Raw genomic sequence first — 16,303 nt, 5'->3', positions numbered from 1 at the left:
AGTTTGCATAAGATTTTAATTTTTTTTTTAAAAAAAGAGGGATCTGCCCCTGCCTGGAGTCACCTTTTACCTTAAGATGCACATTTCCGAGGCCAGATGGGATTCCTCCACTGCTGTGGCTCACTCCATGTTTCAGGGGGCAGACACAGCATTCAGAGTGAACTGAATGAGGTACTGCAGGTGGCAGGAGCTAACTTCTGTGTAACTCTCCTCTTTGTCCTCCTCCTCCAAGCCCCTGGAGCTGTGCTGTTCAGTACCGTTCGCCACTGGCTATGGAACCCTTAAAATATGGCTAGTCCAAATTGAAATTTCAAGGACTTACTATGAAGAAGGGAGTGTAAAATATCTCATTAATACTTTTTGCTATTGATTGCATGTTGAACTGATAATATTTTTAACATATTGGGTTACATAATATATAAAAATTATTTCACCTATTCCTCTTCACCGTTTTAACGTGGACACTAGAAAATTTTAAATTCTAGGCCGGGCGCAGTGGCTCAAGCCTGTAATCCCAGCACTTTGGGAAGCCGAGGCGGGTGGATCACGAGGTCAAGAGATCGAGACCATCCTAGGCAACATGGTGAAACCCCGTCTCTACTAAAAATACAAAAAAATCAGCTGGGCATGGTGGTGCGTGCCTGTAATCCCAGCTACTCAGGAGGCTGAGGCAGCAGAATTGCCTGAACCCAGGAGGCGGAGGTTGCGGTGAGCCGAGATCGCGCCATTGCACTCCAGCCTGGGTAACAAAAGCAAAACTCCGTCAGAAAAAAAAAAAAAAAAAAAAAAAACAAAAAAAAACAAAAAACAGAAAAAAATTTTAAATTCTATATGCGAATGCCTTATACTTCTACTGAACTGCTCTGCCCTGGAGCATGGTTATCAAGTAGCTGGGACCGTATCAAAGCTACCTGTAGTGCTGGATATCAGGAAAGCTGACTTTGTGAGATAAACACTGAAGAGCCTTTGAGCTCTGGCTAATTCACAACATTCATATACATTAGGGATATTCTGTCATATTTGTCTACAGGTTCATGTTGAGCTACTGTGTGACGGTAGATGTGAAACACATACTGAAAAGTAGATGTCAGAGGTACTCCGTCAAGCCCGGTGAATCAGGAAAGCATACTTGAGAAAGGGCAGAGGGACTCTGAGTAGGTGAGGTTAGTACTGCTTGCATAAGGTCTACAGCAGGTAAGATTTTAACTTCTTCGATTTTTGAGCCCCCAAGTCCTGTCTGGATCTAACCTAAAAGTTCTGATTTTGATTTCCTTTTTTTTTTTTTTTTTTTTTTTTCCAAAGTCTCACTCTGTTGCGCAGGCCGGAGTGCAGTGGTGCAATCATAGCTCACTGCAGCTTCAAACTCCAGGGATCCTCCTGCCTCAGCCTCCTGAGTAGCTGGGACAACAGGCATGCACTACCACACCTGGCTAAAGCTGTCATTTTATGATTCATCAAAAAAAAACAAGTTTTCTATGGTCTTCCTACACAAAGTGTGGTCTGAAAACCGACAACATCAAAACTGCTTGGGAGCCTGCTAGAAATGCAGAACCTCAGACCCCAGTCCATACCTACCAAACCAGAATCTATGCTTTAGTGACATCCCCTAGGTGACGGTTATGAGAAGTACTTTCTATGCGGTCCAAATTTTTTACGGTGAAAGTATAATTTACATTAGATGAAAACATCTATGATTCAAAATCCTGTCATCCAATAGTGGGTAGCTGACTAAGCAATCCAGGTATAACCTATGTTGTGATTTCCAGCAAACTTTGCATACCTGCTAGGGCGTTTTCTGTACAAGGGTGTGACTAATGCATACCTTCATTGCACTGCAGACCCTTCCAGCCTGTGGCACAGGAACACCCGTAGGGGTCAGGGAGACAGATCACAGAAGACTTGCATCCATCTTGTCCACTGCACCTTTCGTTACAAGTTCTGCCAAATGTGTGCAGTTCACAAGCTTTTGGGAGGAAAAGAAAAGACGATTCGGAGTCAAATATGAAACCCTTTGAAATGCATAATTCTTTGGATTCGTTTCTCCTAGTTTAGTGAATAAGGGAAATAGTCAAATCTCAGCTGTGACATGGGTAGGATAAGCACACCCTTCTGGCCCATCTGACTGATAATGAAACTGCCCCACAGAGAGGACATCACGGACATCACTCATAATCATGCTGGTTTGTGCAGTGTGCAAACCTAGGGGGCGGCACTCACACTGTAAATATCATCGATCTGTGTATTTATTATAACTTTCCAATGTTGGCAATAAAGAACCTTTAGGAAAAGGTACCTTTTTCTCATTTACACACAGGTACCATCTGGACTAACAGAGGCCATTTAGCTTCCATTCCCATCTGTGTCCAGATCTGAAATTCTAGATCCAGAAACGATGGCTTTTTAAATCCACAGCTTAGTTACCAAGTACTCTTGGCTTACCCTTCTCACATGTCCTTCCCATAAACCCAGGAGGGCAAATGCATTCTCCAGTATCTTCGTGACAGACACCATTGTTCATACAAGCAGTACAGCGACGGTTACATTCAGGTCCCCACTTCTGAGCTTCACATCCTTTTGTTAAGGAAAACAAGGCTGTGGTGAGTAGAGACATTCACTCAACAAATCTTTATTGAGCACCTATTATGTGTCAGTCACTTCAGTGGACACCAGTGGAAACTGGTGAATGAAGATAAAATACAGGCTCTGCTCTCTAAAAGCTAATAGTCTAACATGGGAGACAGACACGTAAACAGGAAATTGCGATAGAAACAAAGACAAAAAGTACCTAACTCTATCTGGGGGGTAAGAGAGGGCATGAAGGATGGCTTCCCAGACGCTGTGGTATGCAGGCTGAAGCTGCAGGACAACCTAAGCAGCAAAGAAGATAAGGCTGGAGAGTGTGTTCCAGGCAAAGGCAAGGCATAGGACGAGGCCATGGCATGTCCGGGGAGCTGCAGGCCTGGCTATAGGCTGGAGCCGTAATTTTCAAAGCGTGGTCTCTGACCAGTAGAACCTCATCCTCTGGGAATCTGTCAGAAGTGCAAATCCCAGACCCCACCCACCCCGCAACCACCCAGCCACAACCTACTGAATGAGAAATTCTGGAAGTGGCCCTAGTAATCTGTGTTTAACAAGCCCTCCAGGTGACTCGGACATGTGCCAGAGTTGGAGAACCTCTGGCCTGGAGTATGTGGAGGAGGGATAAGGCTAAAAAGAGAACTAGTAGCTGGAACTAGTAGCTGGAACTAGTAGCCTCCACCTATTTTTCAGCTGGAAAATCACATAAGAAGTGAAACAAGATAGGCAAAACCTGAAGTACAAGGATGGTAAAAAGCCTTCTAGATTCACATTTCTTGGCCACTTCTAACACTTGGTGATTTTTGATTGTCAATTAGGTCCTAGGATAGCTTCTAATATAAGGAAAACCCAGGGGGGTTGGAATGAGCCTTCGTGGTCAGGTCAGGAATTCAGTTTCATTTCTCATCTGAAGGGAACTAGTGTCTTTGTCCTGTTTGTCTCATGGTGGTAAGCTTGGGCCTGTGCCTACAGCTGATGTAATGTGATAATTTCTTTGGCAAGAACTCCTGGTTATCAGTATTTTCTCTACAGTAATCAAGAAGACTGCCAACACACATAATTTCTTACAGTCTTCCACTTAATAGATAAAGGTACAAAATGTCTAAAAGCTAATATTTATATTCTTCAATATGTAGAGGGAAAGAGGTTTTGAACGATTAGTGATTTCCTCAGAGCCAGACCGCAGGTTATTTGTACATGTTGACAACAATGGTGGCAGGCAATGTAGATGAAATGAGTTTCCTGTGACATTAAACTGTACCTAGCCCTGTACTTACCTACAGACCTACTTCTCATCCCAGGAAGGAAGAATAAACAAAGCTTTAGGGAACAACAGGGGTGATTTCTTGGGGATGGAGAGATCAGGAAGAGTCTGCTGATAAGCAGCAAGTATGCAATTAGGCATCTATTTTCTTCAAAGGCTTTGCGATTCTGTGTTTTATGAAACCCTATTTCATGGCTTACAGAGAAAAATTCTACATTATGAAAACCTTGCCAGAGAAGAAATCTATACAGAAAAGAAAATCCTATAAAGATTGTGATTTTTTATAAAAAATCTTTAAGCACTGAGTGTTTCTAGGTTTCAGTTCATCCTGGAGAGATGGTGATATGGTTTGGCTGTGTCCCTACCCAAATCTTATCTCCAACTGTAATCCCCACATGTTGAGGGCGGGACCTAACGGGAGGTGACTGGATCATGGGGGGTGATTTCCGCATGCTGTTCTCCTGATAGTGAGTGACTCTGCATGAGGCTAATGGTTTTAAAGGGTGGCATGTCCTGCTTTGCATGCACAGGCTCATCCTCTCTCCTGCCGCCTTGTGAAGAAAGTGCTTGCTTCTTCTTCACATTCTGCCATGATAAACTTTCTGAGGCCTCCCTAGCCATGCAGAACTGAGTCAATTAAACCTAACTGAGTCAATTAAACCTCTTTTCTTTATAAATTACCCAGTCTCAGGTAATTCTTTATAACAGTGTGATACTGACTAATACAGACACCCTACAGTTAAGAGAAATGGACATGTGCCTTCACCTGTATCCCATTTCTTCATAAATATCAAAGAACTCATACTGGGAAGAAATACTCTTAAATGGGATGACTATGATCCAACTTAAACTTTCTTAGAATGATTTTAGGTATTAGCTGTGCTCCTTGAATTGTTTCATTAAAATACTCCTAACCGCAAAGCGGAATGAACACATACTCCTAGCAAACTGAAAAGAGACAGCTTCAAAATATGTTTGAAATCTTTTGCTTTATCTTTAAAGCTCAGTCGAATTCTACATTCTAGTCTATACTAGTCATGTTTGATTTGATACTATTTTTTTAAAGCTTTAAGCCTTTTACCACTGCGTTGTGATATAAGAAATGTATATTATACATATAGTCTCTTAATATATAAATAGTCTCATCCCTGTTTCCTGGCACAGAGTTCCTAAAACCCCTAGAATCTCTGGAGTGATGAGAGTACCTTTTGTATGCCAATGAGAGGACTGGTGGATGGCAGCCCCTAGACAGCTTCAGGATGAGAGCTAGTCACCAGAAATACCAGGGCATGATTACAGAGTTGTGATACTCAGCTTATCCCCCCAATCTCTAGGGAGGGGCTGAAGATTGAATATTAAATTGATCAATGGCCAGTGAGTTAATCAATTATGCCTACCTAATGAATCCTCCACAAAAACCCAAAAGGACAGGATTCAGAGAGCATCATGATCACTGAACACATGGGGGTTCCTGGAGGGTGATGTACCTAGAGCAAATGGAAGTGCTGTACCCGCTCCCCATACCTTGCCCTGTGCATCTCTTCCACCTGGCTGTTCACCTTAGTATTTGTAATATTTCCTATAATAAGATGGTAAATGTGTTTCCCCGAGTTCTGTGAGCCCTTCTAGCAAATTAACCCAACCCAAGAGGGAGTCTCACCACCAATTAATGATATACGGTCAGTCAGAGACACAGGTTGCAATCTGAGGCTCGCAACTGGCATCTAAAGTGGGGGTAGTCTAATAGGACTGAACATGTAACTTGTAGGGTCTGATACTATTTCCCAGTAGAGTCAGAACTGAGTAACTATAGGATACCCAATTGATGTCTGCTAGAGAACTAGATAGGGTGCAAGGAAAAATCCCCACACATCTGGTGTTCCGTGAGAACAGAGATTAGGAAAAACACTTTGATTTTCCTGTCTCAAACAACTATATATCAACATATATAGGTATGTCTGACACTCCTAAAAGATGTACACCATGTACCCTCTGAGTACACCTAGTACATGGTGTTATATCAGACCCCAAAGAAACCATCTAAATGAAATAAACGCAAATTGCTTCCTTGCCATTCAGACTCTCCTGAGTAGTAGAATAAAAGAGGATATCACTTGCTTCTTCCAAGTCAACAGAAACTTCATGTAAAATTAACTGTGAAGCAGGCTATTAGAAGCTGAATATTGGCCAGGCACGGTGGCTCACGCCTGTAATCCCAGCACTTTGGGAGGCTGAGGCGGGCAGATCATGAGGTCAGGAGTGTGAGACCATCCTGGCCAACATGGTGAAACCCGATCTCTACTAAAAATACAAAAATTAGCCGGGCATGGTGGTGGGTGCCTGTAATCTCAGCTACTTGGGAGGCTGAGGCAGGAGAACTGCCTGAACCCAGGAGGTGGAGGTTGTAGTGAGCCGAGACTGCACCATTGCACTCCAGCCTGGGCAACAGATCGAGACTCGGTCTCAAAAAAAAAAGAAGTTGAATATTGCAGTTTTGCTATCATCGTAAATTATATATATTTTTAAGATTCATCTTACAAAAAGGCTGCTCTGACATTTAATAGGAGTCAAGCACAGTAGTTATCTAGAAGGAAACAGGTCCTGGCTACATGGAAAAAGATTCCTCTCAACTCAAGCTCAAATAGTCCTGCCTATAAAACACCCTGCTATATTTTATGCCAATAGAGGTGGCTAAGCATGGAGTATAAACTAGATGACCCACACTTTTCATAATTCTATTGTCATTTTTCAATGTTTATTTAGCTAATGATACATTTACCTACTCTGATTGGGAGTGACCCAAGGGTCAGGGATTTATTTTATGATCCTGTATTCTCAACACCAACACAATTCTTGGCACAGAGTTATGATCAACATATTTTGTTAAATGAATGAGGGAATGTAATGCAAAGCAAATTAATTAGAGATGGCAATCATTGGAGGAACGACAGAGAAGCCCGGGCATTTAGACCTGAAGACTTAAATATTTAGTATTGTAAATACCTCATATAGCTGGGGAAAATTCAGGACAAATCATTTTCTTTCTATTCATCAAGTTCCTATAAAAATTATAGGAAAATATAATGCTGATATTTATGCCCCATTTCAATAGCTATAATGGGGAAGAAAAGTTTTTACTAGTTCTAACTCTTACATTTTTCAAAACTGAAAATAAAAATCACATTTAAGAATTAAATGACCTGGGAAGTGTGGGATTTACAGGAGGCAATGTTTAATCGCATGTTAGTCTAACCCAAGAGGTCCAGCTAGCTCATCCCCCTAGAGCAGACACCTTTCAGTGAGACTGCTTTACTCACTGTGGTCCCCCTTTTTATATGGATGATCATGCTGTACAAATGTGAGTTTGTAGTGCCTTTAACTTGCAGTATGTGGCTCCATCCTTGTCTACAGCTCACTGGTCTAGGCTGATAGACATCTAATATATGTTAGGCCAATCTAATTCTTTAGCCTGGAAATTCAAAATTTGGAAGTAAAAGAAACATTGCTGAAGCTGAGTCATCGTAAAAGCAGCATCTTAGAGAGAAAGCCCATTACTCTACCTCCCCACACCCGTTGCCACTGAGCCTCAGCTCTTCCTTGAAGTTTACCTTTTCTGGAACTTGCTTTGCAGTGTATTTTTGAGATAGGGTCTTGCTCTTTTGCCCAGGCTGGCCCACGTCAGCCTTGACCTCCCGAACTTGAGCTAACCTCCCACCTCAACCTGCCAAATAGCTAGAACTACAGGTGTGCATCGCCATGCCTGCTAATTTTAGTATTTTTTGTAGAGATGGGTTTTTGCCATGTTGCCCAAGCTGGTATTAAACTCTTGATCTCAAAGGGCCTCACAAAGTGCTGAGATTACAGGCATGAGCCACCGCATCCAGCCACTTTTCAGCTTTCCCATCGATTTATTAGGAGTCCTTAATGTCCGCCTCTGATATGGTTTGGCTATGTCTGCACCCAAATCTCATCTTGAATTGTAGTTCCCGTAATCCCCACGTGTTGTGGGAGGAACCCAGTAGGAGATAATTTAATCATGGGGGCAGCTGCCCTCATGCTGTTCCCAAGATAGTGAGTGAGTTCTCATGAGATCTGGTGGTTTTATAAAGTTCTTCCCCACTCCTTCACTCTCATTCTTCTCTCTCCTGCTTCCGTGTGAAGAAGAATGTTTGCTTCTTCTTCTGCCATGATTCTAAGTTGCCTGATGCCTCCCAGGGTATTGAACTGTAAATCAATTAAACCTCTTCCCTTCAAAAATCACCCAGTCTCAGGTACATCTTAATAAAGAGCAAGTGAAATTAAAAATGATTTGCCCTGAATTTTCCCCAGCTACATCAATTATTTGTAATATTAACTATTTATGTCTTCAGATCTAAATACCTGGGCTTTTCAGTCATTCCTCTAATGATTGGTATCTCTAATTCATTTGCTTTGCAGCATGAGAACAGACTAATACAACCTCCAACCAGTCCCTCATTTTTGCTTAAGAAGCCATGGTTCATTTCTGTTACTCACAACTGAAAATCCTAACAATCTAACAACTACACCCTCACAAATGGTGGCCTCTCAATCACTTACTCCGGACTATCAGCCTGGTGAAGGACGAGGTGAAGAGGTTTCCTCCTATATACCTGGCGGAGTACACTCCAGCATCCTGGGGCTGAGCATAAGGCAGGTTTATTTCTAGAATATCAGGTATTTCATGCCGGGGGACCGAATGGATGAAGGAACCTAGTAAGAAGGAAGAGTGAAGAACAGTAGGTCACACTGAAACATTCCTGTTTCCCTGTCTGGTTTTTCCACTTAATCAGCTTTCCCTGACTTGGTAAAGAAAATGTGCTCTCACATATTGGATGTGGGAGAAGAATGAAAAGGCTGAACTACTCCGTATTCTCCCAGTAGTCAAGAAAGTCATAGCGATAGAGCAGATAGGTTAGTCTGTGGGATCTACCACCGAACCCATGAAGATGGGGGCAGTATAAGTTCTTATATTCTGCAGGGAGAGGTGAACATAGTTGGCAGGCAAAGTTAGGTGAAAAATGACAGGTTACCCCATCAACTAACGAATTAACTAGGAGATCCCATAATCACTAGTCCAGTCTGGAAGTCTTATCCACTCACAGATTTCAGAATGGTCCCCATCAATATTCCAGGTGGATCAGGCAACTGCCAGCAGATGGTACCAAACCACAGCTAGGACTCAGACACATCTGGGTTACACAGTTGGACTGCCAGAACTGCCAACAACTGGTTTCCCATGTTTACTGTGGTAACTTCCTAAACCCTGCCATCAACAATGCCACAATCAAAGAAACTCACGTTTTATATCGCTGAAGTTGAGATCTCACATATTATATTATGGGATTTTATTGTTTTATTTATATGTCTGATGCGATGTATTGGATAATGTACATATACTATGTACATTCACATATATGAATTCCACTTTAATGTATTTAAATAACCAAATATGTCATCTAAGAGGGCTTCCGTCATACACAGAATTTGAAAGCTCGCATCATAGCAGCTTTACTTCAAACATCTGCCCACACGACCGTGATAGGACAATGTTCCAATACGTTGTATGTTATCTGATATCTCACACCATAATGGGGGAAAGCAAAGAAACACATACTCACTATTTCTGTAAACCACTGCATCTTCTTCTTTAATTAATACCTTTCTGAAAGTTATGTTCACATTATCTCCTTTGTCCACAGTCATAGTTAAAGTAGTTGGTAGGAAGGAAGCTGTAGAAGAGGGAAAACAAATATCAAAAATGGGGTCACACATTTTCTCCAGGAGCAACTGAGCTTTGTGACTCAGAAAATGAGGGCTGGCACTTGCTAGGTGTCAGATGGTTTTTGTAATGTGAAAAACAGTGGTGCTAATGTGTTTTAACCTTTCTTAATATTATGTACCTTTTTAAGAATCTTATGAAAGGGATGGTCATTTCCTCTATAAGAGTGTAAATATATACAAACTATACACACACACACACACACATAAAAATTCTCTGTTCAACTGGTTGGGGAGGTTTGTGTTGATTAGTTCAGAGTAAATATGCCTTATCTGAAATACGTAGGACCAGAAGTGTTTCAGATTTCTTTTATTTTTCCATTTTGAAATGTTTGCATTATACTAGGTAAGGATCCCAAATCAGAAAATCTGAAATCCAAAATATTCCAGTGAGCATTTCCTTTGAGCATCACATTGGTGCTAAAATATTTTTGGATCTTGGAGCATTTCTGATTTCAGGTTTTTGGATTTGGAATACTCAACCTGTATTATCAAACTAAGCCCTGATACTAACAATAAATGACATTAACTATGAATCTGCCATTCTTCTCCAATCCCAACCAAGTTTTCTCAAAGTGGAAAAAAATATAAATGAAATATGAGTTTCCCCAAAGTGAAAGAGAAAAAAACATTTGCCAAATGGCTTTTCTCCTGGTCCTTTTGTATTGCTGTTGTTCCAAATAATTCGAATTGCTTTAGAATGCCCCATGCGTTTCTCAAATAAAATGAGCAAAATACTGGACTCACTACGCATGGTGTGAATATTGCAAGACTGAAGAATAAAGACAAGGATGGAATCTAACAGCTTGCCTTCTACCTTTTAATTATATATGTATGAACTGACATAGTTATGGGACTAGACAGTACTGAGCTGTAATTGGGAAAATTATTTTATATTTGACTTACAAAATCATAAGCCGAGGCTGGACATGGTGGCTCATGCCTGTAATCCCAGCACTTTGGGAGGCCAAGGTAGGTAGATCACCTGAGGTCAGGAGTTCGAGACCAGCCTGGCCAACATGGTGAAACCTCATCTCTACTAAAAATGCAAAAATTAGATGGGCGTGGTGCTGCGCAACTGTAATTCCAGCTACTCAGGAGGCTAAGGCAGGAGAATTACTTGAACTCAGGAGGAGGAGGTTACAGTGAGCTGAGATCATGCCACTGCACTCCAGCCTGGGCAGCAGAGTGAGACTCAGTCTCCAAAACAAAACAAAACAAAAAAAACATAAGCCAATTGATTGAAAATTTCTGTCACTGTGTCAAGCTTGCCACACCACATTGACTGATTCCCTTGCCTTATTGGATAAGATGCGTGAATAAAATCTTCTAACTTTCCTCCAGCAACAAGCGTTTCTGAATTCCTGTTACTTATACGATAATCTTCAGAAAGTCAAATTCTGAAATAAGGAGGCATTAACTTTAGGCTTTAAGTTAAGCCCATGTTAACAATATAAGGATCACCACTAAAAGAAGAGAAACCGTCTATCTAACTTTCCTCAACACAGAGGGCAAGAGAGAAGAGAAGGAAACAAAAGACATAAAATGCAAAAAAAAAAAAAAAAGGCCCAAAGAAAATGATGGTGTGGAAAAGATAGGATAAGGTGGCAGAAGTTATGCCAACTTTGTGTTAAAAGACAGGCGCTCACATCTGATTCAGATCAGAAGATCTTACATTCTAAAATTTTACATTCTAGAATCTGAATTCTAAAACACACACATATATAAACCTGTGTGCTCTTTTCATGAAGTATACATTCAACATAATGACGTAAGATTGAGAATACAGGGATAGAAAAATATATAGCAAATACTAAGTAAATAAAGCTAGTATTGCACCATTTATACAGAAAAAAATTAAAGCTAAAATATTGTAGGGATAAAGATGGTCATTATGTAATGATAAAACAACCATCTACTAACTGATAAAATCTTGTTAGATTTGATTCACACGTCTTGTTCCTGAAGATATTATAATCCTGAAATTATATGTGCATCTAATAACAGAATTTCAAAGCTCATGAAACAAAAAGTGTCAGAATTAAGTGACAAATCCATGAGCACAGTGGAAACTTTCAGAAACTAATTAATCAAAAAGACTGAAAACTGGCTGGGCGCGTGGCTCACGCCTGTAGTCCCAGCTACTTGGGAGGCTGAGGCAGGAGAATTGCTTGAACAGAGGAGGCGGAGATTGCCATGAGCCGAGATCGCACCACTGCTCTACGGTCTGGGCAACAGTGTGAGACTCCATCTCAAAAAAAAAAAAAAAAGACTGAAAATTACTGAGGAAATATAATTTAATAACAGTATTAGAGATATGTTGAATACTCATGAACCCCTGTGCTGTTACTGAAATACACATTATTTACCGGAATATTGCCTATTTATTCACAAAGCACATCTCTGTGAATAATAAATTCTTTGAACAGAATGCACCAAAATTAGCAATCAATAGCAAAATATCCTGTCCCCTGAAAGTAAGAATTCCTATAAAGATTCAGATGAGGATCAAGCCTTGGGATCGTAGGGATCCTGCTGAGGACCTCGTGATGAACCAGCCTGTCCCTGTGCCCTCATTCTCATCTCATCCATGGCTTTCAGATGGTGGTTTGAGAAAGGCCGATCAAGTGCTGTGTGCACCACTGGCTGAGACAGCTACCCTGTGAGGGCAGAAGATGCCTCCAAACCATGATCAGAAGGACCTGGGCTTTAGGACTGTTGACTTGCTTTCGTTGGCTGTGGGCTGTGCCTGCTGACCCGAGCATGGGTGTCCTGCACAGACTCCCCCGGTGGTCAGGTATGTGAATGCCTTTGGTGCAGATGATGACCTGGGGCAAACCCAGAGAGAGCATGGGGTAGAGAAATCCAGCAGTGTGAGCACTGTCATCAGACACATTCCTGGGCTTGGATCCACCCTCTGCCACCCTTTTTAAAAGAGGTGCTTTGCCGGGCGCGGTGGCTCAAGCCTGTAATCCCAGCACTTTGGGAGGCCGAGGCGGGTGGATCACGAGGTCGAGAGATCGAGACCATCCTGGTCAACATGGTGAAACCCCGTCTCTACTAAAAATACAAAACATTAGCTGGGCATGGTGGCACGTGCCTGTAATCCCAGCTACTCAGGAGGCTGAGGCAGGAGAATTGCTTGAACCCAGGAGGCGGAGGTTGCGGTGAGCCGAGATCGTGCCATTGCACTCCAGCCTGGGTAACAAGAGCGAAACTCCGTCTCAAAAAAAAAAAAAAAAAAAAAAAAAAAGAGGTGCTTTTACCTCTGCAAATCTGTTTCCTCATGTGTAATTGAAAAGTAATACTATCTACATTCAAAAGTTGTTAGGGATATTAAGGGGTCAGTATCTTTCCAATATAAACAGCAACACTGTTGTGCTGATATTTGTGATATTAACATGAGGGACACTTTTCTCCAGAGCACTAAAATGAACCCACCATTCAGGAGGGGCAGACAGGGAACTGGATGGTGAGGGAGGCTGGCTTCGTGGGGCTTCTGCTCACATTGCTAAGTGCTTCATTTAGCCCTCCAAATGCATGCCGCTCTTGCTCTCTGTGGCATGCTCCTGGACTCCTGTGAGAATTTTTTTCTGACCATTTCACGCTGTTGTTCCTGTGTATGTGATTTGTTTATGTTTTCTGTTCCTTTGTGTGAAGACTGTTTAGCTGACCGTGGGACTTCTCACTCGGCATTGTGTTCTGAAAGGAACCAAGATTCCCCAGTAGGCTCAACTCCAAGTAGCTTTCCCTGCCACTCTGCGGCTCTTTATTTCAGCCTGCGCCTTTTAAGCTCCCTGTTTTCTTAGGGGTATTATCACACCGGAGTTTCACTGCCGTCCAGAGTTTACCTCTGCATTAATGTCTCTAGGCGGATTGTTCTCTGCTCAGTACAAACGAAGGAGGTCCAACGTTCGTGTTCTACTCTGGGCTTTCTGATGACACAGGAGCCTGGCTTGCATTCAGTACACATATGTTGATGTCATGTGACTTGACTAGACCATAAAACAATAAACACCTTTTAATAGTTCCTACTATGAACCAAGTGCTGTTATAAGCACTTTACACAAATGTAATTGTCAGCCTGAGGATAGTGGCTCATGCTTCTAATCCCAGAACTTTGAGAGGCCAAGGTGGGAGGACCTCTTGAGGCCAGGAGTTCGAGACCAGCTTGGTAACATAGTGAGATCCCCTCCCTACAAAAAATTTTATTAATTAGCCAGGCATGGTGGCACATGCCTGTAGTCCCAACTATTCAGGAGGCTGAGGCAGGAGGATCGCTTGAGCTTAAGAAATCAAGACTGTAATGAGTTATTGCACTCCAGCCTGGGAAACAGAGCAAGACTCCAACTATAATATCCCTATGAGATAGGTACTACGATTATCCTAATTTTACAAATGAGGAAATTAAGGTACCAAGAAGCTAGGTAACCTGTCTAAGGTAACACAGCGCATGCATGGCAGAGCCAGGATTTGAACCAAGAAATCGGGCTCTGATGCTTTCAGAGATTATGCAGTGTTAGCACTCAAAAGGCTTTAAGGTCCAACCACCTCATTTTATAAATGATATTGCTGAGGCCTAGGCTGGAAGATAATTTGCTTAAGATCATTTGGATGGGCTAATTTCATGGGCAGAACTTAACTAAAAACATAATTCCTTATTCTTTAAGCGCTGGAGAAAAAAGTAGACGGCAGTAAAAATTACAAACAAGTGAAAACATAGATGAAAAACAAGTGAGCTAAAGTCCAGTCATCTCCTTTCAATTTAATTGTTGTATAAGTACCATAGGAAATAAGGTAGTTTTATATCTGTTATCATTTTGTGCAGTTTCACCACAGCCTGTGAAATGCACGTAAGTTACAGTAGCTGTAAGCCTCATCTATTAGTGGGGTCTTAAAAGTCCTCATCTGATACATATTTGATAAAGACTAAGTTAGACAGTAATACATATAAAGTTGCTAGGGGAACATCAGGCATACAATAAGTTTTCAGGAAAATATGTGGCACAAATAGAGGCTCCAGGATAATTGTGAAAAATAAAGTATAAATGAACTACACTGTTCTAGATTTTCCTATTTTCTTGATGCTTTTAACATATTCCTTTGTGTTGTTTAGGTGCAAATAGCTCTTCTCTATCAACTTCATAAATCATGTTTGGGACGTTTGATACTAATATAAAGCTATTTCTCAAATGAAAGCAGGAGTAAAATAACCCTCTGTTTCTTCTAATGGATCAGTTTGAAACAGATCTTTAAATCTGAAAATGTTTCAAACTTTATATATAATTCCCTACCTCCAAATGAAATCACCAGTGGGGTTTGAGTCAAACTGCTGTTGACTGACTGGGATGATGCCATTGATAAAAACCAGTTTGGCTGTCTGGGGTGCATGAGCCAATTTAAGCTGTGTTTTGGCACATCTCAAATGGATTTTCCACTTCCTCCCCAGATGTACGAGTCAGCAGCAGGCAGGAATACACTGATGTTTATCCTACCCTGCTGTGTCCCTAGGCAGGCATTTCTGAGTTTCCATGATGTTTCAATAATGAATTAATAGTGACATGAAAACATAGTTTTGGAGATTTTTCCTAATTCACCATAAAGGATTTCACTTTCCTCAAACCAGATTCCCTCCCCTGGATGGTCAACGAGAAAAACAGGACCTGTCCACCAGCCTGAGATGCTGTTATTGTTAAAATACAGGAGACAACATACTACCTATTTTTCGATTTTGTCTAAAACTCCATAATATGTTAATGCATATTAAAAATTTCTACAATTGAGTAGGAAAATTGCCTCATCAATTTATTACTGTAAGATATTACAATAATGACAGTTGTTAAATATTTACTGTGAAGGAGGTATGTTGGTAATAGTTTAGTTCCTCATTTAATTTTCAAATGTGTGTCATAAAATCTCCATCCCTATTTTTTTTTGCACATGAGGAAAAATTATGACTTCAATTAAGTAACTTGTCCTGAGCCACACCACTCAGTTGCAGAGGTAGACTCGAACCCCTATCTGGCTGACTGCCACTCTCATACCTCTCCTCTATGCCCTGGGTTGCTTTTTAGGGTTTCAAGTGGAATCACTGTCCTTTATAAAACAAGTGCCCAGATTCAGGGAGAGTTGTTACCATTAAGTGAGAATGATATCCAAAGGGTACCACAGTGGTAACAAATACTGGCTCTGAAGTCAGATCATTTGCCATCAGATCCCATTCCCACCATTTACAAGCTGCTATTATTCTTATTACTATGTACCTTATTCTTCAATGTCTCGCTTTACTTAAGCTTTTAGCAACATTCACTGTGTAAATCAGTGCTTCTTGAATATACCAACTTATTCAAAACAAAACAGTTTTGTAGGTATTATACTCATTTCACAGATGATGAAAAATGAGACCAACGGAAGTTAAATAACTTGCCAAAGGCCACATCGCTGGTGAGTGATGGAGAAAGAATTAAAACTCAGGTGAGTATAACTCTAAAAGCCATCTTCTCCTTAGTGTTTCTCCCTATCCTGGTGGGGCTTTGCCTCATTTCACTGAAGTTAAGCCATCCTTTACCTGTCGTCACCTAGACTGGCAGTTTGGAGGGATCATTACGGTGTGTTTTTAACTCCCAATGTTCTGGTTCAGTTTGCTTTACACATCATCGACGA

General features: G+C 41.2%; 1 protein-coding gene across 3 annotated transcripts in view; it reads right to left on the bottom strand.

Annotated features, from left to right (window-relative positions):
- TEK (TEK receptor tyrosine kinase) overlaps window positions 1–16,303 on the bottom strand; it is a 115,718-nt gene that overhangs the window by 52,832 nt on the left and 46,583 nt on the right. For all 3 annotated transcript variants that reach the window (XM_074394951.1, XM_003939718.4, XM_010350420.3), the window contains 4 exons: window positions 9,481–9,591; window positions 8,420–8,572; window positions 2,440–2,571; window positions 1,823–1,963 (listed from right to left, as the gene is read on the bottom strand). In XM_074394951.1, coding sequence (XP_074251052.1) covers window positions 1,823–1,963; window positions 2,440–2,571; window positions 8,420–8,572; window positions 9,481–9,591 — 537 coding nt within the window. The remainder of the gene's footprint in view (window positions 1–1,822; window positions 1,964–2,439; window positions 2,572–8,419; window positions 8,573–9,480; window positions 9,592–16,303) is intronic.

Source organism: Saimiri boliviensis, chromosome 2 (assembly GCF_048565385.1).
Source record: "Saimiri boliviensis isolate mSaiBol1 chromosome 2, mSaiBol1.pri, whole genome shotgun sequence".
In the NCBI taxonomy this organism is placed as follows: Eukaryota; Metazoa; Chordata; class Mammalia; order Primates; family Cebidae; genus Saimiri; species Saimiri boliviensis.
This window is presented reverse-complemented; position numbering and strand designations above follow the sequence as displayed.